This window comes from Sceloporus occidentalis, unplaced genomic scaffold, assembly GCF_023333645.1.
Source record: "Sceloporus occidentalis isolate IW3139 unplaced genomic scaffold, rSceOcc1.0.p SCAF_421, whole genome shotgun sequence".
In the NCBI taxonomy this organism is placed as follows: domain Eukaryota; kingdom Metazoa; phylum Chordata; class Lepidosauria; order Squamata; family Phrynosomatidae; genus Sceloporus; species Sceloporus occidentalis.
The window spans coordinates 88,541-103,487 of record NW_028317401.1 but is presented as its reverse complement, the minus strand read 5'-3'; the positions used below and the strand labels follow the sequence as shown (position 1 = coordinate 103,487).

Below are 14,947 nucleotides of genomic sequence, written 5' to 3'. Positions count from 1 at the left end.
AAACAAAAAATAATGCCGGCACCCCTGTATAATGTATGGTTAAATCAGTGACCGAGGGGCGCACGAAGCACCACGACACACACAGCTGCGCAGTACTGGAGAACTACAAATGTTTAATCAGAAGCCCAGCTTTTTTAAAAAAAAAAACAAAAAAAAAAACCATCAAAATACATTAAAAAAAAAAAAAAAACACTCCCTGGACCGCTAATCACAGATCCCCCACCATCCCCCGAAATGTCCCAGAACATGGAATAAAAACGGTGGCTCAGAAACGCCCCGATCTCTCCCGGTCTCTGGACCTCCGACGATCCCTGTCTCTGCCTCCTCCAACGCCGCCACCCCGGCCGCGGTCTCTGGAACGAGATCGGCGCTCACGAGATCTGGAGCGAGAACGATGCCTGTAAGAGAGCAGACAGCCGTGAACTGGCCGGCAAGGGAGAAGGGCCGGGACTAGAGGAGGGAGAAGGGCCGGGACTGGAGGAAACATTCTGTCAGCTCCAATTAATTCCAGGGGAACGGGATTAATGCCTGTCATAACACAATATTTTGCCGGCGGGCTCAAAGCGCATGCTCGTACATGGAACCGTTCCATGTGGTCTCAGCTCCCTAAACCCCCCCAAAAAATGAAGATGATACTCACTTGTTCATGTCTCTGCCTGGAGGTCTGTCCCTGGAACACAGAAAGAAGTTTAACAATCTGTCCCTGTAACGAAGCCCCCCAGCGCCAAGAGACCCCCCTGGCGTGTACTCACTTCTTCCTGCGCCGACCGTACAGCTCCCTGCGCAGCTCCCGAGAGATCGGCTTGAGATGCATGAAGTTACAGAAGCCCCCGCGCGTGCACTCCCTGCGGAACAAAGACCAGTAACCCCAACTGGACTGGACACCCGGAAACCCAGAGGCCAGGGCCCCAGAACCCATAACACTCACCCCATCTCATACTGGCGGCAGCAGGCCTCCCGGAAATCGGTGACAGGGGACAGCTCCGCGTGGATTGGCTGCCCGTTAAACCAGCGGTTATTCAGGTCTTTCACTGCCTTTTCTGCATCTTCTTCCCTGCGGAACTGCAGAGACACAGAGAGACATGACTCCAGGCTTGCGCGACAGAGACATGACTCCAGGCTTGCGCGACAGAGACATGACTCCAGGCTTGCGCGACAGAGACATGACTCCAGGCTTGCGCGACAGAGACATGACTCCAGGCTTGCGCGACAGAGACATGACTCCAGGCTTGCGCGACAGAGACATGACTCCAGGCTTGCGCGACAGAGACATGACTCCAGGCTTGCGCGACAGAGACATGACTCCAGGCTTGCGCGACAGAGACATGACTCCAGGCTTGCGCGACAGAGACATGACTCCAGGCTTGCGCGACAGAGACATGACTCCAGGCTTGCGCGACAGAGACATGACTCCAGGCTTGCGCGACAGAGACATGACTCCAGGCTTGCGCGACAGAGACATGACTCCAGGCCTGCGCGACAGAGACAGGCCTGCGCGACAGAGACAGGCCTGCGCGACAGAGACAGGCCTGCGCGACATTTGGGTCCTGGAAAGGCAGAGGACAGCATGGAGGTTGGAAGAGACATGCGTGGGCGACGCAATTGCATTCAGAAGGGGCTCTAACCCCCATAACGAAAGAGGCTGGAAATGACAATAACTTCGGCCAATAAAAGGAACACAGAAGGTGCCGCTCACCATTAGAGCCACGCCCCCCAACACCACCACAGAGCCCCCCCCGCATCCTCCCTGACATACCTTGACATAGACGTTTCCAACAAGATGATCTCCCAAATTATCACAAACGTTCATTTCTTCCACCTCCCCGTACTTCTCCTCCATCTCCGTGAACACTTCCTGAGAGAAAAGAACCGGCCACTCGTCTCAACGCTCTGACAACCTGTACCCAACCGGCACAGGAACCCCCCCCCCCAACCGGCACAGGAACCCCCCCCCGCACACACACACCAACCGGCAGAGCCCCCCCACAGGCACAGGAACCCCCACCACCACCAGTACCAAGCGCTGGAGCCATTACAAGCCACATACCCCTCCGGTAACCATCGCTTTTTACAGCAAGAAAACCATGGGGCAAACGGTTTTTATCCATCTGCCCCGCGTTACAGGCGGCAAGGCGACTACGGCATAAACTCCACGACATCACAAAGAAAGACGCGGCCCTCGGCTTACCTCAAAGAACTCATCGTAATGTTCCTGCATCTCCACATCGCTCACAGCACCTGGGGGCCAGATATCAGAGAGAGATCACACGGGGGGCACCGAGACATCAGGCGGGGGGGGGGGGGGGACCGAGACATCAGGCGGGGGGAGGGGCACCGAGACATCAGGCGGGGGGAGGGGCACCGAGACATCAGGCGGGGGGAGGGGCACCGAGACATCAGGCGGGGGGAGGGGCACCGAGACATCAGGCGGGGGGAGGGGCACCGAGACATCAGGCGGGGGGAGGGGCACCGAGACATCAGGCGGGGGGAGGGGCACCGAGACATCAGGCGGGGGGAGGGGCACCGAGACATCAGGCGGGGGGAGGGGCACCGAGACATCAGGCGGGGGGAGGGGCACCGAGACATCAGGCGGGGGGAGGGGCACCGAGACATCAGGCGGGGGGAGGGGCACCGAGACATCAGGCGGGGGGAGGGGCACCGAGACATCAGGCGGGGGGGGGGGAGCACCGAGACATCAGGCGGGGGGGGGGGAGCACCGAGACATCAGGCGGGGGGGGGGAGCACCGAGACATCAGGCGGCGGGGGGGAGCACCGAGACATCAGGCGGGGGGGGGGAGCACCGAGACATCAGGCGGGGGGGGGAGCACCGAGACATCAGGCGGGGGGGGGGAGCACCGAGACATCAGGCGGGGGGGGGGGAGCACCGAGACATCAGGCGGGGGGGGGGAGCACCGAGACATCAGGCGGGGGGGGGGAGCACCGAGACATCAGGCGGGGGGGGGAGCACCGAGACATCAGGCGGGGGGGGAGCACCGAGACATCAGGCGGGGGGAGGGGCACCGAGACATCAGGCGGGGGGAGGGGCACCGAGACATCAGGCGGGGGGAGGGGCACCGAGACATCAGGCGGGGGGAGGGGCACCGAGACATCAGGCGGGGGGAGGGGCACCGAGACATCAGGCGGGGGGGGGAGCACCGAGACATCAGGCGGGGGGGGGGAGCACCGAGACATCAGGCGGGGGGGGGGAGCACCGAGACATCAGGCGGGGGGGGGGAGCACCGAGACATCAGGCGGGGGGGGGGAGCACCGAGACATCAGGCGGGGGGGGGGAGCACCGAGACATCAGGCGGGGGGGGGGAGCACCGAGACATCAGGCGGGGGGGGGGAGCACCGAGACATCAGGCGGGGGGGGGGGAGCACCGAGACATCAGGCGGGGGGGGGGGAGCACCGAGACATCAGGCGGGGGGGGGGGAGCACCGAGACGTCAGGCGGGGGGGGAGCACCGAGACGTCAGGCGGGGGGGGGGAGCACCGAGACGTCAGGCGGGGGGGGGGAGCACCGAGACTTCAGGCGGGGGGGGGAGCACCGAGACATCAGGCGGGGGGGGGAGCACCGAGACATCAGGCGGGGGGGGGGGAGCACCGAGACATCAGGCGGGGGGGGGGGAGCACCGAGACATCAGGCGGGGGGGGGGAGCACCGAGACATCAGGCGGGGGGGGGGGAGCACCGAGACATCAGGCGGGGGGAGGGGAGCACCGAGACATCAGGCGGGGGGAGGGGAGCACCGAGACATCAGGCGGGGGGAGGGGAGCACCGAGACATCAGGCGGGGGGAGGGGAGCACCGAGACATCAGGCGGGGGGAGGGGAGCACCGAGACATCAGGCGGGGGGAGGGGAGCACCGAGACATCAGGCGGGGGGAGGGGAGCACCGAGACATCAGGCGGGGGGAGGGGCACCGAGACATCAGGCGGGGGGAGGGGCACCGAGACATCAGGCGGGGGGAGGGGCACCGAGACATCAGGCGGGGGGAGGGGCACCGAGACATCAGGCGGGGGGAGGGGCACCGAGACATCAGGCGGGGGGAGGGGCACCGAGACATCAGGCGGGGGGAGGGGCACCGAGACATCAGGCGGGGGGAGGGGCACCGAGACATCAGGCGGGGGGGGGGGACCGAGACATCAGGCGGGGGGGGGGCACCGAGACATCAGGCGGGGGGGGGGGGGCACCGAGACATCAGGCGGGGGGGGGGGCACCGAGACATCAGGCGGGGGGGGGGGCACCGAGACATCAGGCGGGGGGGGGGGGCACCGAGACATCAGGCGGGGGGGGGGGGGCACCGAGACATCAGGCGGGGGGGGGGGCACCGAGACATCAGGCGGGGGGGGGGCACCGAGACATCAGGCGGGGGGGGGCACCGAGACATCAGGCGGGGGGGGCACCGAGACATCAGGCGGGGGGGGCACCGAGACATCAGGCGGGGGGGGGGGCACCGAGACATCAGGCGGGGGGGGGCACCGAGACATCAGGCGGGGGGGGGCACCGAGACATCAGGCGGGGGGGGGCACCGAGACATCAGGCGGGGGGGGCACCGAGACATCAGGCGGGGGGGGGGCACCGAGACATCAGGCGGGGGGGGCACCGAGACATCAGGCGGGGGGGGCACCGAGACATCAGGCGGGGGGGGCACCGAGACATCAGGCGGGGGGGGCACCGAGACATCAGGCGGGGGGGGCACCGAGACATCAGGCGGGGGGGGCACCGAGACATCAGGCGGGGGGGGCACCGAGACATCAGGCGGGGGGGGCACCGAGACATCAGGCGGGGGGGGCACCGAGACATCAGGCGGGGGGGGGCACCGAGACATCAGGCGGGGGGGGCACCGAGACATCAGGCGGGGGGGGCACCGAGACATCAGGCGGGGGGGGCACCGAGACATCAGGCGGGAGGGCACCGAGACATCAGGCGGGGGGGGCACCGAGACATCAGGCGGGGGGGGGCACCGAGACATCAGGCGGGGGGGGGGCACCGAGACATCAGGCGGGGGGGGCACCGAGACATCAGGCGGGGGGGGGCACCGAGACATCAGGCGGGGGGGGGGCACCGAGACATCAGGCGGGGGGGGGGCACCGAGACATCAGGCGGGGGGGGGGCACCGAGACATCAGGCGGGGGGGGGCACCGAGACATCAGGCGGGGGGGGGCACCGAGACATCAGGCGGGGGGGGCACCGAGACATCAGGCGGGGGGGGCACCGAGACATCAGGCGGGGGGGGCACCGAGACATCAGGCGGGGGGGCACCGAGACATCAGGCGGGGGGGGGCACCGAGACATCAGGCGGGGGGGGGGGCACCGAGACATTGCTTGAGATAGCAGGGGGGCGGGTATCACTCCCGAGAATAGTGAAAACGGGGGAGAAAAAGCAACTCACAGCGAAGTCCGTCCGCCGACTGCGACGAGTTCTGTGGGTTCCGATAGATGTTCAGCAGGGCGATAGTCTGAAACGGAGACAGACGTTAGGGACCACGGGCGAGACAGTACATTCAGACGCCCCCGGCACACGTTAGCGAGAGCGCCGCAGCCACACACCGGGACGTCCCGGGGTACAAAGTAAAAGCGTGGCCACCAGCCTCGCCGGCTGCAGCTGCCACCCAAGGGGAGTAAAGAAACCACGAGGGTCTTACAAACACTCCGAGCAGCTGCCACAAAATTCACTCAACCTTCTCAAATAAGTGGGAGACCGCCGAGGCGTCACGTAGCATTTGTCAGATTTACACTCCCATTACCTCTATAGACAGCAAGGCCTGGGATGCAACATGGAACGGATTATAACGGAGGGACAGCACGAGCCCAGAAATGTCACTAATTCACCCTAAATCATTACACTGGGGAGAAATAAGCACAATGTCCACGTCACTCCATGCGAGAACCTTCCGGCTCCCTCTCACACAGAACACGCCGAGCGTTACCAACACGGTCCAGAGGACATACCTGGCTGAAGGTGGGCTTGTTATGAAGACGCGAGCATCTGTCTCCATGGCGACACGCCCCAATCTTAAAGTAAAATGAGCAGTTAACCCTGAGGAGAAAATGAATAAAACGCCAAACACAAGTTTTTAGGGGTCAGAATAACACAGACTGGCCCCAAACACTTGCAGGATCCACAACCCAACCCCCCCTTCCCACCGCCACACAGGAGCCCCCCGGGCCCCCACAGGCACTGGCCGAGAGCGGCAGCCGTCTCAGGAGCTTCCGGCAGGTTAAGGAGAAGCTGCAGCTGCCTCCTCGCACTCACCATTCCCTCTGCCGGATGAACTCAATGGGAGCGCTTTGTGCGGAGGGGCAATAGATGGAGGCGCGGGGCAAATGCATGGGGGGGGGGGTCAACCCCCGTGCCGGTGCTGGAGCTGACTGGGGTGAGTGTCACGTGTCAGGAGAAGCGTTTGGGCAATAGATGGGGCGCAGGGCAAAGGCATGGAGGGCTCCGCGGAAACTCTCCACGCGTTGGAAAGGGGGATACAGTGTGAAGAATACGCTTTAAAGACCCTACGGTGAAACCAAGTCGCAGGAACTCACCTCCCCCGATTACCAGACCCCCCCGGGGGGCATCCCCTTCCCTATACAGTCAGCACTCTGACAGCCCGCATGATGCACTCACGGGGTACTCTCACCCCCATTATTAGTATACCAGTAACAGACCCCCCCCATATAGTCAGCGCGCTGATGGCCAGCACAATGCACTCAGGAGGTACTTTCACCCCCATTACCAGTGACCGCCCCCCCTTCGCTATACAGTCAGCACCCATCCCCATAAATACCCTCCCCCCCCCTACTGTTATCCAATAAATCAGTCGCCCCGGGGTAGCAGCTCTCTGCCCTCTTCTTACGCACCTTTCTCAGTCAGGGTAGCCCCCCTCTCCTCTCCCTCCCCGGGGGTAGCCACCCTCTCCTCTCCTCTCCCCTCCCTCCCCGGGGGTAGCCATCCTCTCCTCTCCTCTCCTCTCCAAACCACTCTTTAATTTCTCTCACTTGTCCTTCTCGGTCCCGAAGATGGACGCCAGATACTCCGCCATCTTCCACTCCGGCCACCGCGCGCCGCAAACGTCATCAAAATGTGACAAAGAGCATAATCAGGCCGCGCGGTAAGGGGGCGTGGCCAAAGTCGCCAGGGAGACGGAAACTACTTTAGCCCAGGTTTTAGGGGAGGAGTAGGCCGCGATGCTGTAAGTGACGATCTGGGGGCGGTGCCGAGACTGACTGACTGACTGACTGACTGACTGACTGACTGACTGACTGACTGACTGACTGACTGACTGACTCGCTGGCTCGCTGGCTCGCTGGCTCGCTCGCTCTCTCAATGGGGTGCAGATACACAGCTGGGAACACTGGCCATTGTTTGAGACATACAGGTCTCTCAACTGCTGAACATCAGCCATACAGTCGCCCGGCAGTATCATAGTGGAAAAAACCCCAAATCCACCAAGTGATGTGGAAGCAAACCCCCCACAAAGTATCCCGTCCTTATAACCCGTTATATACCTGAATATTCCTCATATTATATATTATATACTCTCCCCCCGTATATATATCCCTGTATATTCCTCATATATATTATATACTCTACGGCCGTATAACTAACCCCGTCCTTATAACCCGTTATATCCCTGTATATTCCTCTTATTATATACTCTCCGGCCCGTATAACTAATCCCGCCCTTATAACCCGTTATATCCCTGTATATTCCTCATATTATATATTATATACTCTCTGGCCGTATAACTAATCCCGTCCTTATAACCAGTTATATCCCTGTATATTCCTCATACTATATATTATTTACTCTCTGGCTGTATAACTAATCCCATCCTTATAACCCATTATATCCCTGTATATTCCTCATATTATATACTATCCGGCCGTATAACTAATCCCGTCCTTATAACCTGTTATATCCCTGTATATTCCTCATATTATATATTATATACTCTCCGGCCGTATAACTAATCCCGTCCTTATAGCCCGTTATAAACCCTGTATATTCCTCATATTATATACTCACCGGCCGTATAACTAATCCTGTCCTTATAACCCGTTATATCCCTGTATATTCCTAATATTATATATATTATATACTCTCCGGCCTTATAACTAATCCCGTCCTTATAACCCGTTATATCCCTGTATATTCCTCATATTATATATTATATACTCTCTGGCTGTATAACTAATCCTGTCCTTATAACCCGTTATATTCCTCATATTATATATTATATACTCTTTGGCCCGTATAACTAATCCCGTCCTTATAACCCGTTATATCCTGTATAGTCCTCATATTATATATTATATACTCTCCGGCCCATATAACTAATCCCGTCCTTATAACCCGTTATATCCCTGTATATTCCTCATATTATATACTCTCCGGCCGTATAACTAATCCCATCCTTATAAATCGTTATATCACTGTATATTCCTCATATTATATACTATCTGGCCGTATAACTAATCCCGTCCTTATAACCCGTTATATCCTGTATATTCCTCATATTATATATTATATACTCTCTGGCTGTATAACTAATCCCGTCCTTATAACCCATTATATCCCTGTATATTCCTCATATTATATATTATATACTCTCCGGTCCGTATAACTAACCCCATCCTTATAACCGGTTATATCCTGTATATTCCTCATATTATATATTCTCCAGCTGTATAACACTGTCCTTATAACCGGTAATATCCTGTATATTCCTCATATTATATATCATATACTCTCCCACCGTATAACTAATCCCATCCTTATAACCCGTTATATCCCTGTATATTCCTCATATTATATATTCTCCAGCCGTATAACCCCGTCCTTATAACCGGTTATATCCTGTATATTCCTCATTTTATATATAATATACTCTCCCACCGTATAACTAATCCCATCCTTATAACCCGTTATATCCCTGTATGTTCCTAATATCATATATTATATACTCTCCCGGCCTGTATAACTAATCCCGTCCTTATAACCCGTTATATCCCTGTATATTCCTCATATTATATATTATATACTCTCCGGCCGTATAACTAATCCTGTCCTTATAACCCGTTATATCCTGTGTATTCCTCATATTATATATATTATATACTCTCCGGCCCTTATAACTAATCCCGTCCTTATAACCCGTTATATCCTGTGTATTCCTCATATTATATATTATATACTCTCCGGCCGTATAACTAATCCCGTCCTTATAACCTGTTATATCCTGTATATTCCTCATATTATATATTATATACTCTCCGGCCCATATAACTAATCCCGTCCTTATAACCGGTAATATCCTGTATATTCCTCATATTATATATCATATACTCTCCCACCGTATAACTAATCCCATCCTTATAACCCGTTATATCCCTGTATATTCCTCATATTATATATTATATACTCTCCGGCCGTATAACTAATCCCGTCCTTATAACCCGTTATATCCTGTGTATTCCTCATATTATATATTATATACTCTCCGGCCCTTATAACTAATCCCGTCCTTATAACCCGTTATATCCTGTGTATTCCTCATATTATATATTATATACTCTCTGGCCTGTATAACTAATCCCGTCCTTATAACCCGTTATATCCCTGTATATTCCTCATATTATATATTATATACTCTCCGGCTGTATAACTAATCCCGTCCTTATAACCCGTTATAACCTGTATATTCCTCACATTATATATTATATACTCTCCGGCCGTATAACTAATCCCGTCCTTATAACCCGTTATCTCCAGTGTATTCCTCATATTATATATTATATACTCTCCTGCCGTATAACTAATCCCGTCCTTATAACCCGTTATATCCTGTATATTCCTCATATTAACACAGGTAATCAGAGAGCGGCTGGTATTGGCCCCGGTATGTATTTGTATTATGACATCATGCAGCTTTCCTCTATAATTAAGGGTCTCCTTATAGTCGCCCCCATGGGATCTGGGATGAACAGCCAGCTGTGTGGTTTTTTAGGGAGTAGAAGCTACTTATCTCTACTAAAGTTTAGATAAAACCGGCAGAGGAAGAATTGATTTTGGGCCATATTTTTACTCTCATAATTACTGTGATTATGTAATAATTGTCGTATTTACTATCTTCTCCCGGCTAACTGGAATTTTATGGCGATTGCCGAATTTGATGAAAGTTTTTTTTTTCCCTCCGCTTAATTTTTCCACTGAACCTGGAATTATATCTACAGGGGCCGGTTGGACGACAGTGACCAGTGGCGGTAAATTTAATGGTTCTATTATTCTGAATAGAGGAGAATTCTGTCTTCTTCGATACAGAGGAGATTATCTCTGTTTTGGGGAAATAATAACCCGTGATAATGACAATGATGGAAAAGGGATTTTTACCCGGAATTACGTTTTTTTTTCTGAAGTTGGACATTATTTGCATCTATTAAAAAGCTCACTAATAATCTATACACTTTATCGTACTACAGATATATCCGAGTACTTGTCTCTTTAAATTGTTGTATTAATACCGTCGCTACGGACCAATATCGTGAGATAAAGTGATCTTTTTGTTGCCATTCTAATAATTATCTTTTTCTTTTATTTGTGGTTCCCGAGAGGACTGGGAATGAACTGGTTTGATATTAAATCACGTTATACATAATGTGATATCATTCTGATAAATGGCAGATGTTCTTGCGATGCGCTGCTTCTCCTGCCGGATCCATAAGTCAGTGATTAATACCTGTGTGTAGGAACACGTCATGGTCACGTATTAAAGAACACGTCATGGTCATGTAATTAGGAACCCATCTTGTCCTTGTTATGTATTTTTGTTTTATATACCATTACATAAGTTATGGTGAGTAAAGGTTATAGGGGTAGTAGAAGCATTATTATTAAACGCTCATCTACAGACACCAGACGAGACAGAAGGCTTGTTTTTCCCTCAGAAATCTCGTGGTGCTGCCACAACCACAAAGGATTCTGGGTAGGCACATGCAAATAAGGTTAATAATTATCTTCTTTTGCCTCTAGATCCACTTTATACATGGATCCCTTGAAAGTAATTGGGATGTTGTCATACAGAGCTAGGAGCAATGCTCTGCAGATGGGGATGCTGTCATACAGAGCTAGGAGCGATGCTCTGCAGATGCTGTCATTCAGCGCCGTGGGAACTGTCTGTGAAGGTTGAACGGGTTCCAGTTTGATCCGTTCTCAGCACACGGATACAAAGCAATAATCCGCAGGCACCGAGCCTGCGCCGTGTGCCGCTCACTGGGGCAGACTGTTTATTCTGCACTAATACCGGCCCTTCCACCAGGCACACCGAGGGTTAACTGGGCCCCTGAAAACGAAATGTAATATTACAGCAAAGTCTCCGGCAATGATAAGGAGTTTATTCACTAAATGGCAGGTTTCCTCTCTGTGTCTTCAGCGAGCATTATGAAACTTTTCCTGCAGGAAGAGTGAGCCGGCCCCCTGTATAATGTATAGATAAATCAGTGAGCCGGCCCCCTGTATAATGTATAGATAAATCAGCGAGCCAGCCCCCTGTATAATGTATAGATAAATCAGTGACCGGACCCTGTATAATTAACATGCAGGAGGGCATTTAATGTTGGCCAGGGACCTCCTCTCTCTGTAGTATTGAGCGAGTCCCTCGCGGTGTCTGTACATGTAATATTGAGCGGGCCCCTCGCGGTGTCTGTACATGTAATATTGAGCGGGCCCCTTGCGGTGTCTGTACATGTAATATTGAGCGGGCCCCTCGTTGTATCTGTACATGTAATATTGAGCGGGCCCCTCGTTGTATCTGCACATGTAATATTGAGCGGGCCCCTCGTGGTGTCTCGCTCTGTTCCTCACGCTTGATTGGGTCAGACGGGGGCCGCGGGTGGGATGGAGAAACTGCTGAGCACGGATGAGGTAACGTCTCTCTGGACGGCTCCATGTAATCCCCTCTTGTGTGTTTAATCCTCCCCTTTCTCTTGGGGGTATTTAAGGGGGCCGTTTGCGCTTCCTACCCCACTGGTCTGTCTGGCTTCGCATCTCATCATGGATATCACCATCCAGCACCCTTGGTTCAAGCGCGCTCTGGGGCCATTTTACCCCAACCGCCTGTTTGAGCAGATCTTCGGTGAGGGGCTGTTTGATTACGACCTTTACCCCTTCCTCTCCTCCACTGTCAGCCCCTTCTACAGACAGAGCCTCTTCCGGGGCTACATGGACTCCGGCGTCTCCGAGGTAAGTCTGACGGGGGCAAGAAGGCAGCCGGACCCACAGTTCCTGTGAGATGGGGGTAACTGGACATAGTGTCAGGGGGGCAGTTGGGTCTAGTGTCGCTGCAAGACAGGGGGGGTAGTTGGGTCTAGTGTCACCGGGAGATAGGGGGGCCGTTGGGTCTAGTGTCACAGGGAGACGGGGGCAGTTGGGTCTAGTGTCACTAGGAGATAGGGGGCAGTTGGGTCTAGTGTCACTGGGAGCAGGGGGGCAGTTGGGTCTAGTGTTACTGTGACACAGGGGGGCAGTTGGGTCTAGTGTTACTGTGAGACAGGGGGGCAGTTGGGTCTAGTGTTACTGTGAGACAGGGGGGCAGTTGGGTCTAGTGTCACTGCGAGACAGGGGGACAGTTGGGTCTAGTGTCGCTGCGAGACGGGGGCGTTGGGTCTAGTGTCACTGGGAGATAGGGGGGCAGTTGGGTCTAGTGTCACTGGGAGATAGGGGGGCAGTTGGGTCTAGTGTCACTGGGAGATAGGGGGGCAGTTGGGTCTAGTGTCACTGTGAGACAGGGGAGCAGTTGGGTCTAGTGTTACTGGGAGATAGGGGGGCAGTTGGGTCGTGTCACTGGGAGATAGGGGGGCAGTTGGGTCTAGTGTCACTGGGAGATAGGGGAGCCGTTGGGTCTAGTGTCACTGGGAGATAGGGGGGCAATTGGGTCTAGTGTCACTGGGAGATAGGGGGGCAGTTGGGTCTAGTGTCACTGTGGAAAAGGGGCAGATGGCAGTCGGAGTTAATCTATACTCCATCTATACTAACATCAGCCCCGGTCGAAGAGCTTTATACCCCCCGGCAGGGAGGCTACAGACCCCTTGGGTGAGTGTGACGTGGACTCTCGTGGCCCCTGTCCCTCCAGGTGCGTTCAGACAGAGAGCGTTTCGTCATTAATCTGGATGTGAAGCATTTCTCCCCCGAGGACCTGACCGTGAAAATCCTCGATGACTTTGTGGAGATTCATGGAAAGCACAGCGAGAGACAGGTGAGCGGGGGGGGGTGAAGATGGGCCACCGGCAGCATGTACTGTGAACACAGGGGGCCAAATGGGGGCCACCGGCAGCATGTACTGTGAGCACAGGGGGCCAAATGGGGGCCAACGGCAGCATGTACTGTGAGCACAGGGAGCCGAATGGGGGCCACTGGCAGCATGTACTGTGAGCACAGGAGGACGAATGGGGGCCATTTGCAGGGTGCACTGTGAGCACAGGAGGACGAATGGGGGCCACCGGCAGCATGTACTGTGAGCACAGGGGGCCGAATGGGGGCCACCAGCAGCATGTAATGTGAGCACAGGCGGCCGAATGGGGGCCACCGGCAGCGTGCACTGTGAGCACAGGGTCAGGGCGAATGGGGGCCACCGGCAGCGTGCACTGTGAGCACAGGGTCAGGGCGAATGGGGGCTACCGGCAGCGTGCACTGTGGGCACAGTTGGGGCTATAAGAGTAGTGGACTCCACACCTCCCACCTATCGGTGGCAGGAGTAACACGGGGGGCACACGTGAGACCATGAGGGGGGGTTCTGATGAGGTCGCAGCGCGTGGCTGGCCAGCTAAGCATAGACCCCCATCGTGTCACTGGGCCGGCGACGAGGGGGCTTTGTAATAAAGACGCTTGTGAGGCCATTTTATCCAATTATTATAAGCGCTGTTATATTCATGCAATGCACCTCGGTTACTATGGTGATAAGAGAATCATTTGGATGCAGAACTCTTTGTGACGGGAGCCGTGGCGACGCCATACGGTAAGGATCTCATATTCCAGCGTTGAAGAATGCGTTAACACAGGCTCAGTAGCAAGCTATATAAAATACTATATACGCTACCCTATACAATGCTGTCCTATGATATATATATATATATGTGTGTATATAAATACACACACGCAGTACTATATACACTACCCTATACAATAGTGTCCTGAGAGATATATATATATATATATATATATATATATATACACACATATACACACACACAGTACTATATACACTACCCAATACCATACTGTCCTATGATATATATATACACACACAGACATGCTGTGCTGTTCTATATACACTGTACTATACGGTCCTATAATATATATTATATATACACACACACGCTGTGCTGTCCTATATACAATACTATATTCACTACCCTGTAATATATTCTCTATGCAATACTATATACACTACACCGTTATATATGATATGCTATATTATATACTCTACACTACACTGTACTATATATTATATATGCTGTACTATATACACACCGCCCTGTACTCAAGTGGCTTTTCCTCCCCAGGATGACCACGGATACATCTCCAGAGAGTTTCACCGCCGCTATCGTCTCCCTTCCACTCTGGACCAATCGGCCATCGCCTGCTCTCTCTCCGCGGACGGGATCCTGACCTTCTCCGGCCCCAAACTGCTCTCCAGCCTGGACTCCAGCCACAGCGAGAGACCAATTCCTGTGTCCCGAGAGGAGAAGCCCACCTCTGCCCCCTCCTCCTAAACAGCTGGGGGCTTCATCCAGCGCCGGGGCCCCCAAACCTCCCCGACCGCCGGAGCCTGTGCACAACCCGCAATAAAGATGGCTGAACATCACCTACTTGTTGTGTCATTGGCATTCACCCTAGAGAGGGCAGATGGTGGGACAGGAATGTTTTGGGGTATCAGACGGCTACGAGAGGGCAAACGT

The 14,947-nt window shown here is 54.4% G+C and overlaps 2 protein-coding genes across 3 annotated transcripts; one reads left to right on the top strand and one right to left on the bottom strand.

Annotated features, from left to right (window-relative positions):
- Positions 1-265: 265 nt before the first annotated feature.
- LOC149272752 (splicing factor U2AF 35 kDa subunit-like) lies at positions 266-7,034 on the bottom strand. Its single transcript, XM_089506772.1, has 8 exons — positions 6,991-7,034; positions 5,953-6,040; positions 5,393-5,459; positions 2,189-2,238; positions 1,757-1,855; positions 929-1,062; positions 753-845; positions 266-398 (listed from the first exon to the last, which is right to left on the bottom strand). The coding sequence occupies exons 1-8, from the start codon at positions 7,032-7,034 to the stop codon at positions 266-268; spliced, it is 708 nt and encodes a 235-aa protein (XP_089362898.1).
- A 5,010-nt stretch (positions 7,035-12,044) lies between these two features.
- Positions 12,045-14,761, top strand: LOC149272751 (alpha-crystallin A chain). Of its 2 annotated transcripts, none has more exons than XM_089506774.1 (3): positions 12,045-12,233; positions 13,123-13,245; positions 14,552-14,761. In XM_089506774.1, the coding sequence occupies exons 1-3, from the start codon at positions 12,045-12,047 to the stop codon at positions 14,759-14,761; spliced, it is 522 nt and encodes a 173-aa protein (XP_089362900.1). The 2 variants fall into 2 exon arrangements, with proteins under 2 accessions (XP_089362900.1, XP_089362901.1); XM_089506775.1 differs by having other exon boundaries at positions 12,045-12,237; positions 13,133-13,245.
- The last annotated feature ends 186 nt before the right edge of the window (positions 14,762-14,947 follow it).

Excerpts from the sequence above, each read along its gene's own strand:
- LOC149272751 (XM_089506774.1), top strand. The coding sequence starts at position 12,045 with ATGGATATCACCATCCAGCACCCTTGGTTCAAGCGCGCTCTGGGGCCA. Across the intron at positions 12,234-13,122 it reads TGGACTCCGGCGTCTCCGAG|GTGCGTTCAGACAGAGAGCG; the intron begins GTAAGTCTGACG and ends CTGTCCCTCCAG. Across the intron at positions 13,246-14,551 it reads GAAAGCACAGCGAGAGACAG|GATGACCACGGATACATCTC; the intron begins GTGAGCGGGGGG and ends TTTCCTCCCCAG.
- LOC149272752 (XM_089506772.1), bottom strand. The coding sequence starts at position 7,034 with ATGGCGGAGTATCTGGCGTCCATCTTCGGGACCGAGAAGGACAA. Across the intron at positions 1,063-1,756 it reads TTGGAAACGTCTATGTCAAG|TTCCGCAGGGAAGAAGATGC; the intron begins GTATGTCAGGGA and ends GTGTCTCTGCAG. Across the intron at positions 399-752 it reads TACGGTCGGCGCAGGAAGAA|GCATCGTTCTCGCTCCAGAT; the intron begins GTGAGTACACGC and ends GCTCTCTTACAG.